At 38.5% G+C, this 18839-nt stretch overlaps 2 protein-coding genes across 2 annotated transcripts in view; both read right to left on the bottom strand.

Annotated features, from left to right (window-relative positions):
- The window catches only part of LOC114459219 (spindle pole body component 110-like), a 29141-nt gene extending 26695 nt beyond the window's left edge, over positions 1-2446 (bottom strand). Inside the window, exon 1 of the mRNA XM_028441538.1 lies at positions 1779-2446. Within this exon, the coding sequence (XP_028297339.1) occupies positions 1779-2360 (582 nt within the window). The 5' untranslated portion in view covers positions 2361-2446. The remainder of the gene's footprint in view (positions 1-1778) is intronic.
- Positions 2447-5041: 2595 nt separating this feature from the next.
- LOC114459220 (chloride anion exchanger-like) lies at positions 5042-18539 on the bottom strand. Its single transcript, XM_028441539.1, has 19 exons — positions 18288-18539; positions 18021-18160; positions 17205-17315; positions 16249-16409; positions 15985-16149; positions 15751-15903; positions 14433-14515; positions 11587-11734; positions 10537-10650; positions 10342-10419; positions 10159-10254; positions 9330-9436; positions 8306-8375; positions 8127-8219; positions 7976-8059; positions 7695-7907; positions 7545-7599; positions 5660-5793; positions 5042-5307 (listed from the first exon to the last, which is right to left on the bottom strand). Exons 1-19 carry the CDS (start codon positions 18413-18415, stop codon positions 5287-5289), a joined length of 2154 nt encoding a protein of 717 aa, XP_028297340.1. The 5' UTR covers positions 18416-18539; the 3' UTR covers positions 5042-5286.
- Between the last annotated feature and the right edge of the window lie 300 nt (positions 18540-18839).

The following is an 18839-nucleotide window of genomic DNA, read 5'->3' as shown; positions in this document are numbered from 1 at the left end:
TTTTGACTTTTTCCTTCATTAAGGCTGAAATGTGATTAAATTATGTTGTGTAGCTTTTTTCAGGGCAACTCTGAGTTGTTGAAAGTAGTTTTTAAAGTAAATCACATTCAGGACACTGTCTCTTTAAGAGTGTGGAAACAGCCCCGTTAGCTTCAGCAGCAGATCTCTGCTGAGGAGAGACAGAGAGTTAGTTAGAGAAGAGAAACACATGCAGTGTTTCCTCAAACGTCTCTGTACTGATAGTTTTACAGACAGACAGACATCTGCACTGAGCCTCTTACAGACAGTCGCTAACACTGCTGACTGTGTGTGTCCGTGCACTGGGGGGAGGGGGAGCAGAGCGTACTTCTGCCCTGTTTAAGCGCATAATAATTCTTTGGTGTCTGTGACGCTGACATGCTGACTAGCAAATGGTGTGATTTGGCAGAAAGAAAAAAAAAAACCATTGGATGTTCTGTGTATGGACCACAGACATGACGCAGACACGGCACTGAGGGTTAAAATGTGAAATACAGACGGTTCTGCGATCTTCGTGATTTGGGAGATTGTCGTCAAATTGTAATCCTTAATTCTTTCATATCGTCAGATCGCACACCCTTAGTACTCAACAAATAATGTTTTCTCTGTCATTTTTATTTTCTCCTGCAGGCCAAATTGGATGCTCTAAAGGGCTGGATTTGGCCCCCGGGCCTTGAGTTTGACACCTTTTTTGGATGAAAGCCATGAAAGCTCATGTGGAACAGGGGGATAAGGTTAGAGGTTAGGAAGGACCATATAGGGCCCTATAAAATACATTTTATTTTTGTCTAAATTCTGTTTTCAACATTCAATTTTTAAAATTCAGTTTAAAAAAAAAATTCTGAAAATATTAGTTTTTAACTTCTGTGAGGAAACAAAATAAATATGAATTAAAAAGAAAACTATAATCAAACAAAAATGTATGTCAAAAATAAAAATGTAATTTCAAATAATGTGTAAGCTACAATTAAAAAGTTAATGTACATAATTATTATAATCGTCCAATAACTGAAGGGTTGGGGGTTTGAATCCTGCTCTAGCCAAGTCATTGTCGTTGTGTCCTTGTGCAAGGCACTTTACCCACATTGCCTAGTATGAATGTAGTGTGTGAGTGAATGTTGGTGGTGGTCGCAGGGACCGATGGTTCACTATGGCAGCCTCACATCTGTCAGTCTGCCTCAGGGCAGCTCTGGCTACAATAGTAGCTTACCACCACTGTGTGTGGAGTGAAAAAATAATGCACATCATTGTAAAACACTTTGACTGTCTGTGAAAAAAATGCTACATAAAATCCAATGCATTATTATTGTAATCATTTTTATTTTTTTTAAATCATGTAAATCACATTGATTTCCAGGAGAATGAAATAAAACTGAGAGATGGAACCTTCCACATTTTGGAGGATCCATTTTTTCTCACACTTTGCAGCAAGGAAAAAAGCTGAGGAACTTTCTCAGGAAACCTGGTACTCCATCCTCCTTCCTGTTCTTCTTCTTTGCTTTGTCCTGCTCCTTCTTTTTCTTGGCCTTCTGTTTGTCTGTCATGAGGGCGATCTCCTTCAGTTCAGCATTCCCCATCACCAGCAGATCAATTTGCCATTGCTGGTTCTCCTGGGTCATGTTCAGAGTGTGATATCGCTTCTGCAGATCTTCATACTTGGTCTCCATGGCGTGGATGATAGCATCCTTTTCCTGGAGCTGTTTGGTAGCCTCAGCAGCGTTCCTCTCATGGAGCTCCACATCTTTTTGTAGAGCCTGTACCTGTGAGCAGACGTGGCTCAGCGCGCTCTCATGGGACGTGGTCAGAGTCTTCTTCACCGCCTCCCATTCTGCTTCCATCTGAGCCACAGTGTCTTTATGGTTGCTCTCCTTCAGACACAGTTCATGCTCCATGTGCTGGCAGTCATCGGCCATCTTCTGGACCGCCTTATTTAAGGCTACCATGTCCTCGTCTATACTCTCCAGCTCAGTGGTCATCTCCATTTTCATGGTGTTGAATTCACAGCATTCACTCTTCAGGCGCTCCACTTCATCGTTGACCTGATGTAAAGCTGCCTTTAAAGAAATGATCTCATGCTCCTTCATCTCCAGCTCAGGGCACACCTTCTTCACCCATTCTGTGTTCATCTGAGCCTTCATCGACCGGTGGACCTCTTTATCTGACAGTTCTTTGTTCTCCTCCATTAGCCTCCGGTTCTCCTCCTCCAGGTTCTTTATCTTCTCAGACAATTCAGACTGGTTCTCCTCCTCAGCCTTACACTTATCTCTGTATTGAGAGATGGACTCTATCAAAGAGTGGATCTTGTTCTCAAAGCTGTCGTTACTTCCCACATAATCTTCCATCTTCCACTTTGGATTTCTAACCTGTTTGTTGTAAATTACTTTGTCTCTGAAAACACTTCTGTCCTCAACGAATATCACAGGTCAGACTGAATATCAAAGCCACAGTGAAGACTTTATGTAGTTAAAGTGACTTTGATATTTTAGAACCCTGCAGCAGCTTCTTTTTAGAATGATGACAAAAGCTCATATGGAACATATAGGGCCCTATGTATCAATTTTATTTTTTTTTCCCGAAATTCCGTGTTTTCCAGATTAAATAATTTCAGTAAATATTTGCTTTCAACTCCAGTGAGGAAATAAAATAATAACAAAAGAAAACCTTAATTAAACAAAAAATGAAAATATAATTTAAAACAGTGTAAGCTACAATTAAAATGTCTATCTTACTCTTTTGGATGAAAGCTTTCATCTTTTCTATCAGGGGTGTCAAACTAATTTTAGTTAAGGGGCCAAATATGGAGCAGTTTGCCCTAGTTTTCAATTACGGTTCAATTCACTTGATTTTTACCAATTTTTGTGAAAAAAACTTGTAGAAAAGTTGAGTTCATTCCACAATTTGCAATTAAAAATGACTGCATTCATGTGATATAAACAAAGGAAAAATAAAAGGCCATAAAAATATTGTAGAGTTTCATTAAATTGGTGAATTTGAGAAATCTATAACTGGATTTTTTGGTAATTTAAACAATAATTAATGTTTTGGATTCTCTAAATTGGAGAGATTGTGGCAGATGTGAGGACGCTCTAAAGGGCCGGATTTGGCCCCCGGGCCTTGAGTTTGGCATGGATGGTATAAAGTGTGGATTAGACTAGGTATTCTCAACCTTGGGGTTTGGATCCCATTTGAGGTCGTGAGACAGTGAGACAGGGTCGCCAGATGCAAGTTGAGCCCATTCTTTTTTTTTTTTTTGCTTATTTTTACCCTTTTTCTGCAACTACACCAAACTTGCCATATTTTAACCTATTTTCATCACTTTTTCTTGCCATATTTTTGCTCATTTTAATGCTTTTTTGTTGCATTCCTGCCACTCCTCCATGAAATTTCAATGGCTTTTCTGCATTTTTTTCCCACTTTTACACCTTTTCCACCACTTTTCCCAACTAATGTTGCATATATTTACCCATTATGGTCACTTTTAATCTCTTTTCACCAAAGTTCATGCTTATTTTGACACTTTTTACCACTTTTTCTGTCCATTTTTGCCCCCTCTAATTTGCAACTTTTAACCAATTTTTGTGTTTTTTAAAATTGAATTTCACCATTTTTGGTCACTTTTAACCCATTTTATTTCTGATTAAAACAATGATTTACATCTTTAAGATGACTATATAGTATATACTATGGCCTGAATAATAATAAACTTCCTGGATAACAGTGGATATTATTCAGATAAATAAATAAATAAATGTGGTTATCACAGATTCATAGAACAATGAACCATCATTTTCCTGACTTTATGAATGGGCCCCAAAAATCTCTCCCCTTTATTCTTCCTTATAGATGGCCCTGTCTCCACATGACTGTTCTTCAATGTTCATGTCTGTGTTCAACCACCTTCAGGTACGGGGGGGTCGTGGTCTGAATAGGTTGAGAACCACTGGATTAGACAAGGTCAGAAATGATTCTGCTGGCCACATGGGGGCGATAAATAACAACTAACTCCCAACTTGGACATTCTCATGAGCTCAAAGTCCCCCATATGGTCAAACTAAATATACACAGGTTTGGTGGAGGTATTTGAAGGTGTAAACCAAACACTCTGCAAGAGAAGGTCATAGGTCAGAAAACTAGCACGAAAACTTTGACTGGATTTATGTAATCTAAACCTTCATTTTCAAAATCTTCAAATCCACTTTGGGAGTTTATATCAGTGGGATACACTATAAAAGTCTGTATCTGTTTGAATTAAAGGACATTAAAGATGTAACACGTTAATTCACAACAGGGTGTAACCCCAACACAATCCTATTAAGCAGCATAGACAACTGGTGGTCCAGGGTCCACATGTGGCCCTCTGTGCAATTGTGTGTGGTCACCAAACCAAATCCCCAAAATTTGTATTTCAAGAAGTTGGAAAGAATATAAAGCCCAACATAATACAAAAAAATAACTCCCAAAACACACAAATCAACAGCAAAATGCACAAAGTACACAAAAACTGACTTATACAACACTAAATGACAACAAAGACAAACACGACGACTACTTAAAACAAAATGATTACACAAACAAAAAAACAACATATTACAGAATATCTGTAAAGACACAAATACAAGTTGCAGACAGTGACCGCAAATAGGGCGGTCTCCACCACTTCTGCACGTGCACTAATCATTGCTGCAACCTAGTAAATTCCTCACAGCAGGTGAGGAAACTGCGTCACCAAAGGATAGGGACGCAACTGGTTTACCAGCCTTTATTTCAGATCTTAGTGACTTCGCCCCAAAATATCAAACGTCTTATGACACCTGTAAAATAACTAATCCTTGTCATATGATGATTGCAATTTCCACATTGTGTAACCTTTCACTTTATCATGACTACTAATCATGTGACCTGTTGAGAACCTTTAAAGGAAGCAGCTTGACATTCATTTTGTTACTGCCCTGAAGAAGGTCTGTAAGGACTGTAGTAACTGTCTATCAACCTATGAAATCTGGTTACAATGACACCTGTCATATAACATGTCTTCTTTTTATTGGCAGTCAGTGATGACTCATCAAGAAAAGCAGAGTACATTTGTTCAGGCTTTCCTCCAGATTAAACAGATGAATTAATTTTTCATGTTGAAGATCTCTTTAAAGGGTTTAACAAAATTCAAATCAGTGCCATTACAACAAAGTCTGTGATGCTGCTGTGAGTGAGCACAGCCGTCATTGGTGATAACCTTCCATTCTATTGGTTTTCCTGTAGGCAGTGGATCTTCTACAGTTTGGTATTTAAGAGCTGCAGAATAAGAGAAGACCAAAAGACTCGGGTTATTTGTCTTGTTCCTTTTCTACACAGCCGGAAAATCTTAGTACATTTGATTTGATTTGATTTATTTAATTTATTTCGAACATGTAGTTGAAAACATACAAAATATTGTTACACATGATAAATGAAAGAATAATAAAACAGTCAGTTCTACAGAATAGAAGAGAGAGAAAAAGTGTATGTGTTTAACATGTTCGAAAAGCAGTCGAAAGAAGTAAATAATTATTTAATCCCACCCCCGAAATAAGTTTGCAGAATCATTTACAAAAAACAAAACAAATACAAAAACAATTCCACTGTGAGCAGTAGAGTAGCTTTTCACCTGACTCCTGCCTCGGTCATTCCTTGTCTTTTCAAGCATATCCAGCAGGGCATCGTGCAGTGTAGGAAAAAACATTGATGTTTTAATCTCATTGTCAAAGAACATGCAGCTGTGTAGTTTCTCCTGGATGTAAACTGCAACATACAAAAGTAGAAATGGTATGTAGTAATGGAGGGACGACTGAGAGCTGCCCCACAGGACACAGATGCAAAAGGTTGACAGAGAGACAGACATTGATTAGGAAAGGATGAAGAAAAATGCATCAGACATAAGATTTTTTTAAAGAAGTTCAGGTAAAGGATGAAATTGTCATCAATGCATGACCACAAACACAGAGAGAAACAAACACGACATAAACTCACCACTATGCCAAAAACACTTAATAATACAGCACGTGTCTTACCAGGGACCTCCCGTTGTCTAACCGGGGAACTTCAGGTGTATTACGGGGAATATCCAGGTGTTTGATTGGCAGTTTGCGCAATGATCATGTGATTTTGATTATTATTATTATTATTATTATTATTATTATTAATAATAATATAAACTGTTTGTATTTGTAGCTGCACGCACGTCACTCACTCCCTGTGGGCGTCATTATTATTTTTTCCTCCTCCGTTTTTGCAAATGCATCCTTCAAGTAATGTGTGTTGTGTGTGTTCAATTATTTCACACAAATTCTATGAATTTCACAGAGCTGTCGTTAATTTCATCCTTCTCCTGTTGGGGGCGGAGTTTCCCGTTTCTCATGCTTTTGTGCGTACGGCAGGGTCAGAGCTGCCGTGGAGGTGTGCACATTATCTCACCAGTTTTTATTTTATAAATCCCAAACTTTGCTTATATGTGGCGTACGCTTTATACACGTTTATACAGCATTTATAAATGAGGCCCTGGGTTGGCTCTGTATTTTAAAGTGATTGATGATTTGCATAGTTAATTCGCAGTTTAGACAGTGTTTGAAGCGGCCAGGACAAGAGGGGGCAGGCCGTACACCGTACAATGAGCGGTCCCCTGGAAACATTTCCCCACAAAAAAAATGTCCTTTGCCTCACGGTGACGGCGTTTAATTCACATTCTGTTAATTCTGTTTTCATTGGTCAATTCTGTGATTCTATTCACGATTCTGTTAACATGGATTTTATAGTGCCCTACATCAGGCCTGTTGTTTGATTACACTACCTCTGTGTTTTTTTTCTTTAAGGGTTATCTTTGATTATTTAGGATCATCAGAGTTAATATTTAAGAAAATATTTAGGATAATAAAAGTAATCATTTATTTTTCCTACTAAGTTGGAGGCACCATCATCAAAAGGTTAATTCAGTAATTTAAAAAGATAGTTATTTCACTGTTTCTCCTGTTTACCATTAAAATTCAGTATTAATGCATCCAGGGCCTTGCTCATCGTACATCATCATGATAACAGAGTGTTATTAATTTAGTTACGTAAGACGGGCGCTTCAATAACTTAATTTCTGTATAAACTAGATTAAATTATTTTCTAATGTGTCCTGTGGTTAACTCATTCTGTGTGGGTTTGGGGTTACCTTTTTTCTCGGTCATTTTGCATGTTTTGGGTGTTTATTTGTGCAACATGCTTGCATCTTTCTGATGAGTTTGGATCCTGTGTTAAGCCACGCCCACCACCCCAAGCTACACTTGCCACAATGACCCTTCATTTGCCATGAATACACTTGTAACATAGGTGGTAAAAAACAAACAAACTGGTGCTTCGTTTTATTAAAGCATAGCATAATAAAGTATTACTATTCACCAACCTAAGGCTATTTATTTCTGGATTACATTTCTTTATCTGAATGGTACTTATTTTGTTGAAACCATTATAACTTACATAGATACACTGTAACGTGCACCCAGGCTACTCACCATCACAAGAAACAATGTAAACGTTCACATCAATTCGGATGAACTCTTTGAGTGCCTGTGGAGTTTGCACATAACACACTCATAAATGCCAAAAATCTTCCAATGTCATAGCTTCATCATTCCAGCTAAAAGACGCTGAGGGGATTTTACCATTTTGAGTCCCTTTAGAGCAGAGATGTCCAGGAATGAGACAGCAGAAAAGTCCAGGATCAGGCTGTGAATATCCACTCTGGGAACAATGATGTTAGCTGGAAGCTCATTCCAGTCCACCTGGAAAGGAATTTCCTTGTTGTCTGTGGGCATCTGGAGCATCTCAGTGCTCACATAAGCCATGTTGGTTATTGCCAGATCCTTCAAGCCTTGCTGTGGGACAGAAACAGTCTTTTTACACATGCTAAGCACTGCAGTATCATCAGTGAATGAAGCTTCACCTCTTTCTGTTTCTGTTGGGATTTCTGAATTTTTCTGAGCGCTTTGTTCCTCTTCCTTAAAATCCTTAGAGGGTTAAACCCAACCTGAAACAAAGTATTGGATCATTGATCTTATGTAATTGGTGTTACTGAACTTGTGTGTCATACATACGGCTTCCACAAGCTTCTCTCGGAAAAAATCAATGTTGGCAAAAAATATTGGTGAGGGAATTCTGAAGATCTTCACTCCTTTTGGTTCATACATCTGAAATAAGGTGTTGGATCGGAGTCTGAACATGTGTGGCAACAGTTTTTGAAGTTTTAATGACACACACATGTACACACACTCACATGTAGATAGTCTTTACGGTCTTTGTAGAGGTCGGTCCCAGGAATGTTAGCTAAGATGGAGCAGCGGGGGCTGAAAAGATAGCTACAGTTATTTACATCATTTGGTAATGAAAGACAGAAGATGACTCCACAATAGTGTCTTCAAAACAACAAAATGTCTGGAGACAGCCAACTAACACCTTTATCACTTCCAAATGTGTTGAATAGTGTGAAACACTGTTTCAGTCAACTTTGCTTAGTTGAAACCACTACCGCAGAATGTCTCTGTGCCGAATTGTTTGTACCACGTTCCCGAGAACAAATGAAATTGTGCATCGTAAAATCGTAATCTACGTCGAATTGCCTTTAAAACAATATATCACACGACTATGTTCCAATAAATTTAGAAATTACCTTGAAAAGGGGGTGGGCCTATGTTTCATCCCCCCCTTCAAAAAGGTCCCATTCATATATTGGTATGTGTCAATGATTTGGTAGCACTAACTATTGCAATATTTGTCTCACAAATAAATGACAAAAAGACTTTAATGGAAACTGCCAAAAATGGGGGGTGGCAGGAATTTTGGTGCATCACTGAGGTAAACATAAGTGGAAATTTAGCAACTGCGATGAAAATGAAATACATTATTCTGAAAAAAAATGTTCTTTGAGGCTCAGACCAGGACAAAACCGGACCATTTCTGGAAACGCATGTAAAACCATGTGATGTGGACGTAGATATATTTTCCAGGTGTTAATGTAGTTATATGATTTATTTGTGCTATTTAGATTTCATTTGACAGGTATGAAGAGAGTTTTTGTTTCTGTTATTTTATGTCCCATGATGTGTATTTTTAAAGCATTAATTTGATTCCCATAAAAAACACTTACGTGTATGTTGCAAAAAACACTGCATGAAGAACAAGGAAATTCCAAGCTTCTAATCTACATTCCTCTTTACATGTACATGTGGGGGAACCAATCAGATCTGTCCTCCTCTGAACAGTGTACATGTTATTGACGTGAAGCGTGAGTGTGAATTTACAACTGAGTCCTGAAGACCACAGTGAGCAGCTCCACTCCCAAGCCCACCGCCAGACCAAGATCCAACCCCAGCAGGATGGAAGCCAGGCATGTTCCCACCCACACCACCTACACACACACACACACACACACACATGCACACACGCGCGCACGCACACACACACACACACACACACACACACACACACACACTCGGTCTATATCAATATATATATATATAGAGTATATATATATATATATATATATATATATATATATACATATACACACACACACACACACACACACACACACACACACATATACTGCATAGGGAATCCTGAATCCACAAAAAAACATGTCTTTCTCATTAATCACTCATGAACAGAAAATGCTGTGCACTCTGTGCATGGAAACGTGATACTTTTAGTATCATTCACAAGGTCATTCACACACTTGTGAGAATGAAAAGTTTCCATTCCTGCTGAAAACACTGAAACCTACTATGAGTAACACTCACACACACTGTCTGAGTGCCATGTGTCCAACCCCTTACCTGCACAGCAGCTACAGATGGATAATATGTTTTTGGAGAACTTTAGAACTGTTTACAATGTTGATTTTACTTGTTCAAGTTAGTTTGATACCTTCGACCCCTCCCACAATGCAGATTGCATCCTAGAAGTCGTATTGGTCTATAAGCTACTGTATATAACTCAATTCCAGCTGAGTTAAGCTGTTTATATGCACTTCAAAATAATAAACAAATTTACTATGTTTACTATGTTTAATGTGTTTTGTCAAGCTGCATGTAAAGTATACTCAGTGAGTGACAGCTGCTGGTTACCCACACAGTCAGGTTTGTCCTTCCTCCATAGGTACGGGATCTCTCTGAACTGCATCAGCATACCCTTCAGATTAACGATCACCAAAGCACCCAAGACCGACTGTAGTCAAATCAGACACAGAAATCCTACTGACATAGTAATATAATGTATTTGTTGCAAAATGAAAGGAATGAGAAAGGGACTCACCGTGGGTAGTGGCTGCAGCAGGAAGCCAAGAGCCACTGTTACTATCATAGCCATCATGGCTGAGATCAGACCTGCAACCTGCATTGTTAAAGTGAGTTTGTCTAAATGCCAATGAATGATAATGATGACATATTAAGTTCTACAAAACTTTGAAATGACTTTAAATGGTGATTTAGTCACAAATAGTAGACTCGCCTGTGTTTTTCCTCCTGAGCTCTCCTGCACTGCTGTCCTGGAAAGGGCTGTGCTCGCTGCAAATGACCTGAAGCTTGCACCGAACATGTTGCTGATTCCAAATGCAATGAGCTCCTGAGAATAGACAAAGACCCCAATGAGAAATTCCCATTTGTATTGCAAACATACACTCTACTATAGAATAAATCAATTACATTCTGAGGCCAAAATAGAGTTTGGCTTAAATCAAACAAAACACAGCTGAAAGTATGCATGTAAAGTGTTTACCACTGGCTTTTTGGAAAATGATGACTAACCCTTACAAAAGGTTCGATATTCAGGTCTAACATATTATATCCTTGTAAGTAAAACGTATTCTCACGCTTAACTCTCTTAAAGATTAACTAAATCCCAAAACCACTTTTTTTCTGCTGAAAAAAATGTTTTTGATGTGAAGTAGTGTTGTAGATTGATCCTAGTCCAACTCTTGACATTTTTGTCAAAATATTAATTTTGGCATATTTTGTTGTAAAAATGTAAGTGACTGCGTTTTATGGGTTAAAACCCAGCTATTACAATGAGCTTGTTCTATTGTTATAATGGTGGATTGTGCTGTTTTGGTGTCATTTTACGTCACAAACCACCGCTGTTGGTCCCGCAACTCTTATAAAAACTAGCACCTGTGGATTCTGCAATCTGTGGCGAGTAGGTTTGATTGGGAGAATAGTGAATAGAGAGTTATAGTGAGTATTGGATAGGTAGTTAGGATAGCTTAGATTGTTATTTGGAGATTTTATAGTATAGCCTGGTTGTGTCTTAACTGCTTCAGAAGCCCCGCTCATTCTGAAGGCCTTTTGGCACGTCAGCCAAAATCTCAAGGTTTAGTTACTTCAACAAAGTTTTAAATTCTCCAAAAGTGACAAGATTTTTAAAGTCAGGAATGTATGTATGACTGACACATGTCAGCCCAAACCGTAGGGTTTATTTACTGTCTAAAGACAGTAAGTGGTGAACTTTTCTTCCTGTGTCTGAACCAGTGAAGGGTAAACAGCTCTATTCTCAGTGAGTCACCTGGTTGCCATCAATGGTATAATCATGTTTGATGGCGTAGACTTTGGCCACAGAGAAGCCCACAGCAAATCCCACAATGGCAATAGGAAAGGCCTCCAGAGCACTCTCCTGGAAGACTTCCACACTGGGAGCAGAGGGAGGCTCATAGCTGCAAAGGTGAGTGAGTTCAGTGAGCATTAATGACTGCATGCTTTGATGACACTTTAGTAAGTAAGTAAGTAAGTAAGTAAGTAGTTTATTCATAAAGCGCTTTTTGCAGATAAAATCACAAAGTGCTGTACAGAGTTGTGGTAAAAGTACAAGTGCAACACAATAGAATAATAAAACAAGAGTGCATAAATATCATAAGAACAGCAACATTAAAAAACAAATAAAAATTAAAATCCAGTTAACTAAAAGCTCCCTGAGAGACTGGTGCAGGTTATTCCAGAGTCTGGGAGCTACAGCCTGGAACGCCAGGTCTCCTCTGGTTTTAAATTTAGTTTTTGGGGTCTTTAGGAGACCCTGACCTGAAGACAGAAGGCTTCGTCCTGATGAGTAGGGGCACAACAAGTCCGAGATATATTTAGGGGCCTGACCATGTAATGCTCGGAACGTGAGAACTAATATTTTATATTAAATGCGAAACTTAACTGGAAGCCAGTGCAGAGTAGCAAGAATGAGGGTGATGTGGGATGTTCTAGAAACACCAGTTAAAAGTCTGGCAGCAGCGTTCTGAACGATCTGGAGTCTGTTTAGGGTTGACTTATTAAAACAAGTAAAAACAGAATTACAGTAGTCAATACGAGATGATATAAATGCGTGTATGACCAGTTCCAGATCTAATTTTGATAATAGATACTTCACTTTAGAGATATTTCTCAGGTGGTAAAAACAGTTTTTAGTCAATTGACGACAATGTCCCTCCAAAGACATGGACTGATCAAAAACATCCCCAAGGTTTCTGAGGCTGGTTTTAACAGATGAGCCCAGATCACCAAGAGAGTTTTTAATCAGAGGGATGTTTTTATCAGGAACAATGATCAGAGTTTCTGTTTTGTTTGAATTTATCTGGAGATAATTTGATGACAGCCAGTTTTTGATACAGGATATACAATCTAAGAACTCTGATAAAAAGTGAAACTCAGAGTCATTAAAGGAGCAGTACAACTGGATATCGTCAGCATAAAAATGATAAGACACATTTAAACAAAATGATAGCTGCTGTGCAGCGATGGTCTGGTCCAGGCAAAATTAGGCAATTCTGAGCAACAAGCAGAATGTAAGAAGATGGAAAAAGGTGGCATTTTAATGTGCATTTTACATTGGATGTGACGCACTTTTGTTGATCGGCCTGGTTGCATGGTGCTTTGTGGGAGGTAGAAGCTCAAAAGGTCCATTTAAATTGTGGGAAGTGTGTCCGCTCCTTTAGTGATAAAAGTGCAGTATCCAGGTTGTATGTTAAGAGAGGATTAAATATCACCTTTCTCTTTAACTACCTGCTTCTTCTTTGCACCTTGCACCCACTCTGCATGCAGAATCAGCCTAACAGAGTTATTGTTTCCAGCAGAAACGAGACACGGCTGTGTAGTTTGGTATTGGAAGTGCACAAATATGGCGAGCAACTGTGATAAAAGCTGCGTGGAAGGACATCTATTCACGGACAGGAGGATGCTCCTAAGATCAGCAGCTGACGCAGTCCTAACGGACAGGCAAGTTCTTCTGATAATTCACGTTTAGCCACATGGAAATAAGAGGGAACCATTTACAAGCTGCATTGAGACTTTCTGTGAAGAAATTCTGTCGGGCCGTGAGGTGTATTGACTGCTTCATATGATTCATTTTATGCAATATTCTTTTTCACCTAAATTTGAGTGTTGGTCTTTTTCATGCTTGAACACGTTTTCACAATTAAACCCAGCCAGCACAGTTGCTAGCGTTATATTGACACGTGAGCCTTGAAAGTTCCTTGTTCTCAGATTCTCAGACTAGTTCTTCCTCCAACCTCAGCTGTATGTCATAAAGTGTCAGCCTCCGGCTCCAGTTCTTTGATATATAGGAATTTTACCACCTTTTGACCACAATAGACATTTGTTGTTTCCTCTCTTTGGGCCAAAGCTAAAGCCTTATTTAGACATTACATGTTGGTTTCAGGTTTCTCGTCAGATCATATATGTCTTTGCTTCCCTGTCTTTCCTTAGAGTAGCATTTGGCTTTGCTGCTCTCAAATCTTACCATGGAGGGCCCGCAGACCCCTCTCATAGCAGCTTGGCTCGAAGTGGTCTTTGCATACCACCAAATTTTGTCCGAACTGAAACCTTTTAAATGTGTATCCCGTACCAAAATCATCGAGCCAACGTCTGGCTAACTTTGACTTAATGTTGTTATTTGGCTTAGTGACGCATAAGAAATGTTTCTGCTGGGTTTTTCTCTTGTTGTTATAGCAACCATTGGCTTTACATTTCGCCATTGTCAGAAACTGTAGAAAACTGTTGCCTTACAACTGCTAACACGAATCAACAAAAGGGCGTCATATCCTAACCAAAATGGCGACTCTCCATAGTTTATACTCAAATGTATAAAATCATCTGTGTTTTTTTATTTATAAAAGGTGTATAATAGTTGGTTTATTGGTAATACATTAAACACATTTTTGTTATATATATATATATATATATATATATATATATATATATATATAAAATGTTTTAGATAAAATTGTGATATTTTTCAAACATCATCTACAGTGCCTCCAAAATTTTAAAATGTATTTGGCAAGACTTTGCAAGTATATGTTTACAATAACTTTGACAGTCATGGGTTCCCAGCAGCTAATGCTGCCTAGAACCTAATTATGCCAAACTCACCCACTGACCATCCGACCAACAACTTGGACACCAAATTTATTCTGGAAGTCGAAGCCGTAAGAAACACCACAAGCAATGACTGTCTGTGTGAGTGAAGTGACAAAGAATCATATTAGTGGAGCAATGCTCTTTATTATTATTAATATTATTATTATTACAATACTACACCAAGTTAGGTGTTTTTGTTGGCAAAACTTAATAAGGAAAACCAGTTTTATGTAGTTATTTGTTTTTTCTTGATTTTGACAATTTAGTTTTACTTTTAAATCATAATGAGTTTAAAGATTATAATATATTTTGAGAAAACATTGATTTGAACACTACACAAGTGTACATATGACCTCAAGGTCAGCGAGGGAACTTAGCAGAGGTAAAATGGATGTGATTTATGACTAGATCACGTTTGTGCCAGACATTTCTTGGTGCTAAGGAGGTTGCAGTCATGAAGATACACAGGTAGACACAGACACAGAGGTAGAGAGACACAGATAGAGATGCACCGAGAACAAAGACACACAGACATGGAGGAACACAGACGTCTTCCTCTAGCCACCTGCACATGGTGCTTAGTCTACTAAACTTTGCTTGGGAATAAATCCCATTGAAATTATACTGTTCTTGTCATCTGTCCTTGGAGCTGCCTAATTAAAAGATCCGAGTAAAAAGTAGAGAAAAACTTGCATGTTCTCTCTGAAGAGTTTTCCTTTCTTTCATTTTTCTCTCACAGATTCATTAAAAGAGGAAATGCATCTCTATATTTGATAGAATAAGGAACTGGTCAGTGTGTACCTTCAGCTTGAAATCATCTTTGTTATGAAGTCTTTGCTAGTTCTGGACTTTCAGATTAACAGATATAATTTCTTTGACATCTGAACCTCAGTTGAGGTTTTACTGTTGCTAATGTTCTTTCCTAGCCTAAACCCACTAAACTAGCTCTGAGTGTTGGCAGCTTTACTCGGGCAGCATTAAACTTTTTACTCAGCTATTGCTCAAAGTTAATGTTTAATGTTTGTGAATCACAAGGGTTAGAGTTGTCATTATGACATATTTTAAAACACATATAAATGTTTACTGTCACATTTGGAAGCACCCATCTACTTCCTCTCTTTACTGTTATAATCATAGTGTCTGAGTAGTAGATTGTGAAGACAACGTAGAAAAAAAAAAGAATCACAAGGTTCGTTTTGCAGTTTAGCTTTCCAATGCTTCTGGTTTCCTCTAATAATATTATAACACTAGGTTCTGAATCTGGGTCTTTTGGCCATTCAAACATCAGCTGTAGTTATTAATAGCACAGAATGAAGATGTGTTTCCTCACCATTATTGCCTCTATGGGTATGGGGACCTTCAGCTTTGCTATGTATTTGTCATTCACGATCTTTACAAGGAACACCACGACCATGATGACGATGGACATTACCAGATCACAGATGTTGGTCCCAGTGATGCCTGTAAAGATCTTTTCCAGAGTCTGCAAAAGGAGCGCACAGACATATTAGCAAAAATCACACAAGTTTATTATCATCAGAGAGTGGATCGTTCCTTTACTCACACGAATGATGGAGAATACACCAGTCATGCCTTTTACATCAATCCCCAGCACAAACTTGAGCTGGGACACCAATATGTGAACTGCGGCAGCTGTGGTGAAGCCGGACACCAGCGTGTCTGACAGGTACACAACAATGAAGCCCACCTGGAAAATACCCATGGCCAGCTGCAGAGAAAACAATAAGCAAAGCAAGGCTTCAAACGCTCTCATGATAACAGACAGCATCACAGTTGTGATCTTTAACCAGTTTCCCTTGTAGCCAACCTGGAAAATGCCCATGAGGAATGTCACGGAGTAAGCAACAAGGACCCTTTGCTCAGTCTTATTCAGACCCTGAAAGGCGCTGATGTTTGCCGGGTCTCCCTCATTTGGGACCAGGCGTAACACCACAGCTCCCACCATGAGACTCAAGACAGGAAAGGAGCCTGTGGAGAAGGTGTCACTTTTTAAATGACAACACCAAGAACTTCCTCAAACAGTATCTTATGGTGATAAAACAACACTTAAGGTGGACATACACTGATTTTTTCCAATCGTTGAAATCAGCTCCAGCTCAAACTGTGCGACTCATGTGCAGAGCCCGAATGTGTTTAGCTCACTATTCATGTTATCACACTATACGGACCGACACTCTGACACGATCTGACTGCTCACACTGTATGCCCATACACGACAAGTGGGGGTCTTGTTTCCAGAAATGCAACATACAAATTAGAAGAAGAAGAAGAACTCTGAAGTGTCGCTATTAAAACAGAAGAAGAAGGACCTGGAAATGGAGAGACACTCGCAAATCTCACCAAAAATAGCTTTAAAAAAGAAAAGGCGGTGATGTAATCGACAGTGTATGCCCACCTTTAGTGTGAAACAAATTGTTTTGGAATGATCCCAAAAGAAGCCAAAAACAGATTTGATATTTATGGGCTGCCAAATGTAAAAGTTCAGTGATAATTTTATAGCTAGTGATGTGACCAGATAAGGATGTGACCATGTTAACCTAAATATACACACATAAAAGCAATGCCTGTGATTGTTAGTGCTCAACAAATAGTGTGTGTGTAGAACACTGGAATGGGCATCATATCTTGGAGGGATTTAAATATTTGCTTTTTCACGATTTTTATATTGGGCACCCTAAATATATATGAAAATTCTAACTTGACCCGTTTTTTAAATCAATGATATTAGGGATGAAAAGCCGAGAAAGATGTGGTTGAACTTACCCACTGATATGTGTCTTGAGGTACCAAAAAAGAAGTAAGTCAGCATTGGGAAGAATGCAGTGTAGAGACCGTAAATTGGAGGCAGCTCAGCAAGCAGGGAAAAGGCAAGTCCTGAACATGCAAGCACGCACGCACGCACACGCAGGACACTTGTAAGCACTAATATTGAGTCTTGTGTGAAGAATAATAAATCCATGCAAAACACAAATGACAATATATTTTGCCTGTATTACATATTGCTCAAAGCTAGTCAAGATAAAAACTTTTTTGACAAAAGTTATGAGAATATAAGAAAAACACTGATATTATTGTTGGCTTTGTAAGAAAGTGCTGGAGTTTATTGGAGCACAATAATTCAATACATTCATCCAGGAGTCATTTAAAGTAAAAATCAATTATGACTATTGCTTGCCAAATATAACAAGGGATCATTTTAACTTCAACTTTTCCAATTGTTTGTTTAAAGTGCAGCTTTCTTGCTCATATTTCTTTTTGATGGGCTTTAGGGCCCTAAAGAAGCAGATTTGTAACTGGAGGGTTGTAGGTTTGTATCTGTTGTGGGTTATTGGTTTAGAGCCCCTAACCAAGGCCTCAACTGCTGCAGGCTAGATAACAAATGTCATGTATGTAAACGACAATGAAGGAATCTTTTCCTGCAATATTTAAATAAAATATTTTTTTACAAGGTTTCATGTTAGGCAACTTAATATACAGTAAATTATCAAGATCTAAAACATAAATATGATTGTCCAGATAAAAAAAACCATCTATATGAGCAGATATGTATGACTGTCTCTCCTACTTCATGCACCTCACCTTGCATGATGGACACCAGTCCAGTGCTGATCCCAGAAACCACATCTCCTGGCAACCACTCTCTCAACCTGTAAGTTCTTAACCAGCCAATGATGGGCAGAAGTCTGAGTGCCAAATTTTTGGCCCGCTTTGAATCCCATCTGTTTAACATACAAAATGTAGCTTTCACATAGGTTTTCTCTGATTTGTTTTTAAAACATTTAATCCCCAGGAACCTTATGTGAATGAAGCATTATTCTGGTGTCTGAGGAAGCAGGTCCTACTCACGTTACATAGTCTTTGAGGTGTCCCAGGATGGTTTTGTGCTTCCTGCTGACTTTCTCAAAGTCTTCAGCAAAGCTGTCCTCAGAATAAATGGGTCTGTTTACCACATACTGAGTCCTCAAAGTCGCCATGCTTCTGTCTCCAATGATCAAGGATTACACTTTGTAAAATGTAAAATGATCTGCTAACAGATATCTGATTGAACCTTTGCCCCCCGTATCTAAGATGAGATCTGAGATGAGACTCATCACTCAACCTGTTTTGGTCTCTGACTGTTCAATCATTAACAAGGACACATTGATGTCACATCTTTTTGATCTCTTTTGTTGTATTCATTATTGAGCTGCTCACTTTCGAAATAAGATTCCAATGATAACAAAATCTGGACAATGTTTGGAAAAGCCAAACACCTACTCTTTGAGGTGATTGTTGCTTACCACCTACATCTGCTGTAACACGTACAGTGCTTAATAACAAAGGCAACACAGAAAACAATTACTAAGCAGTCTTGGGAATGTTACTTTAAAAAAGTAATTAGTTATAGTTACTCACTAC

Source organism: Gouania willdenowi, unplaced genomic scaffold, assembly GCF_900634775.1.
Source record: "Gouania willdenowi unplaced genomic scaffold, fGouWil2.1 scaffold_274_arrow_ctg1, whole genome shotgun sequence".
In the NCBI taxonomy this organism is placed as follows: Eukaryota; Metazoa; Chordata; class Actinopteri; order Blenniiformes; family Gobiesocidae; genus Gouania; species Gouania willdenowi.
Note: the sequence above shows the minus strand (reverse complement) of the source record. Positions and strands in the feature narration are given on the sequence as shown.

Excerpts from the sequence above, each read along its gene's own strand:
- LOC114459220 (XM_028441539.1), bottom strand. The coding sequence starts at position 18,415 with ATGGCGACTTTGAGGACTCAGTATGTGGTAAACAGACCCATTTATTCT. Across the intron at positions 18,161-18,287 it reads CACCTCAAAGACTATGTAAC|ATGGGATTCAAAGCGGGCCA; the intron begins GTGAGTAGGACC and ends TATGTTAAACAG. Across the intron at positions 5,308-5,659 it reads ATGACCGAGGCAGGAGTCAG|CTCTTAAATACCAAACTGTA; the intron begins GTGAAAAGCTAC and ends CTTATTCTGCAG.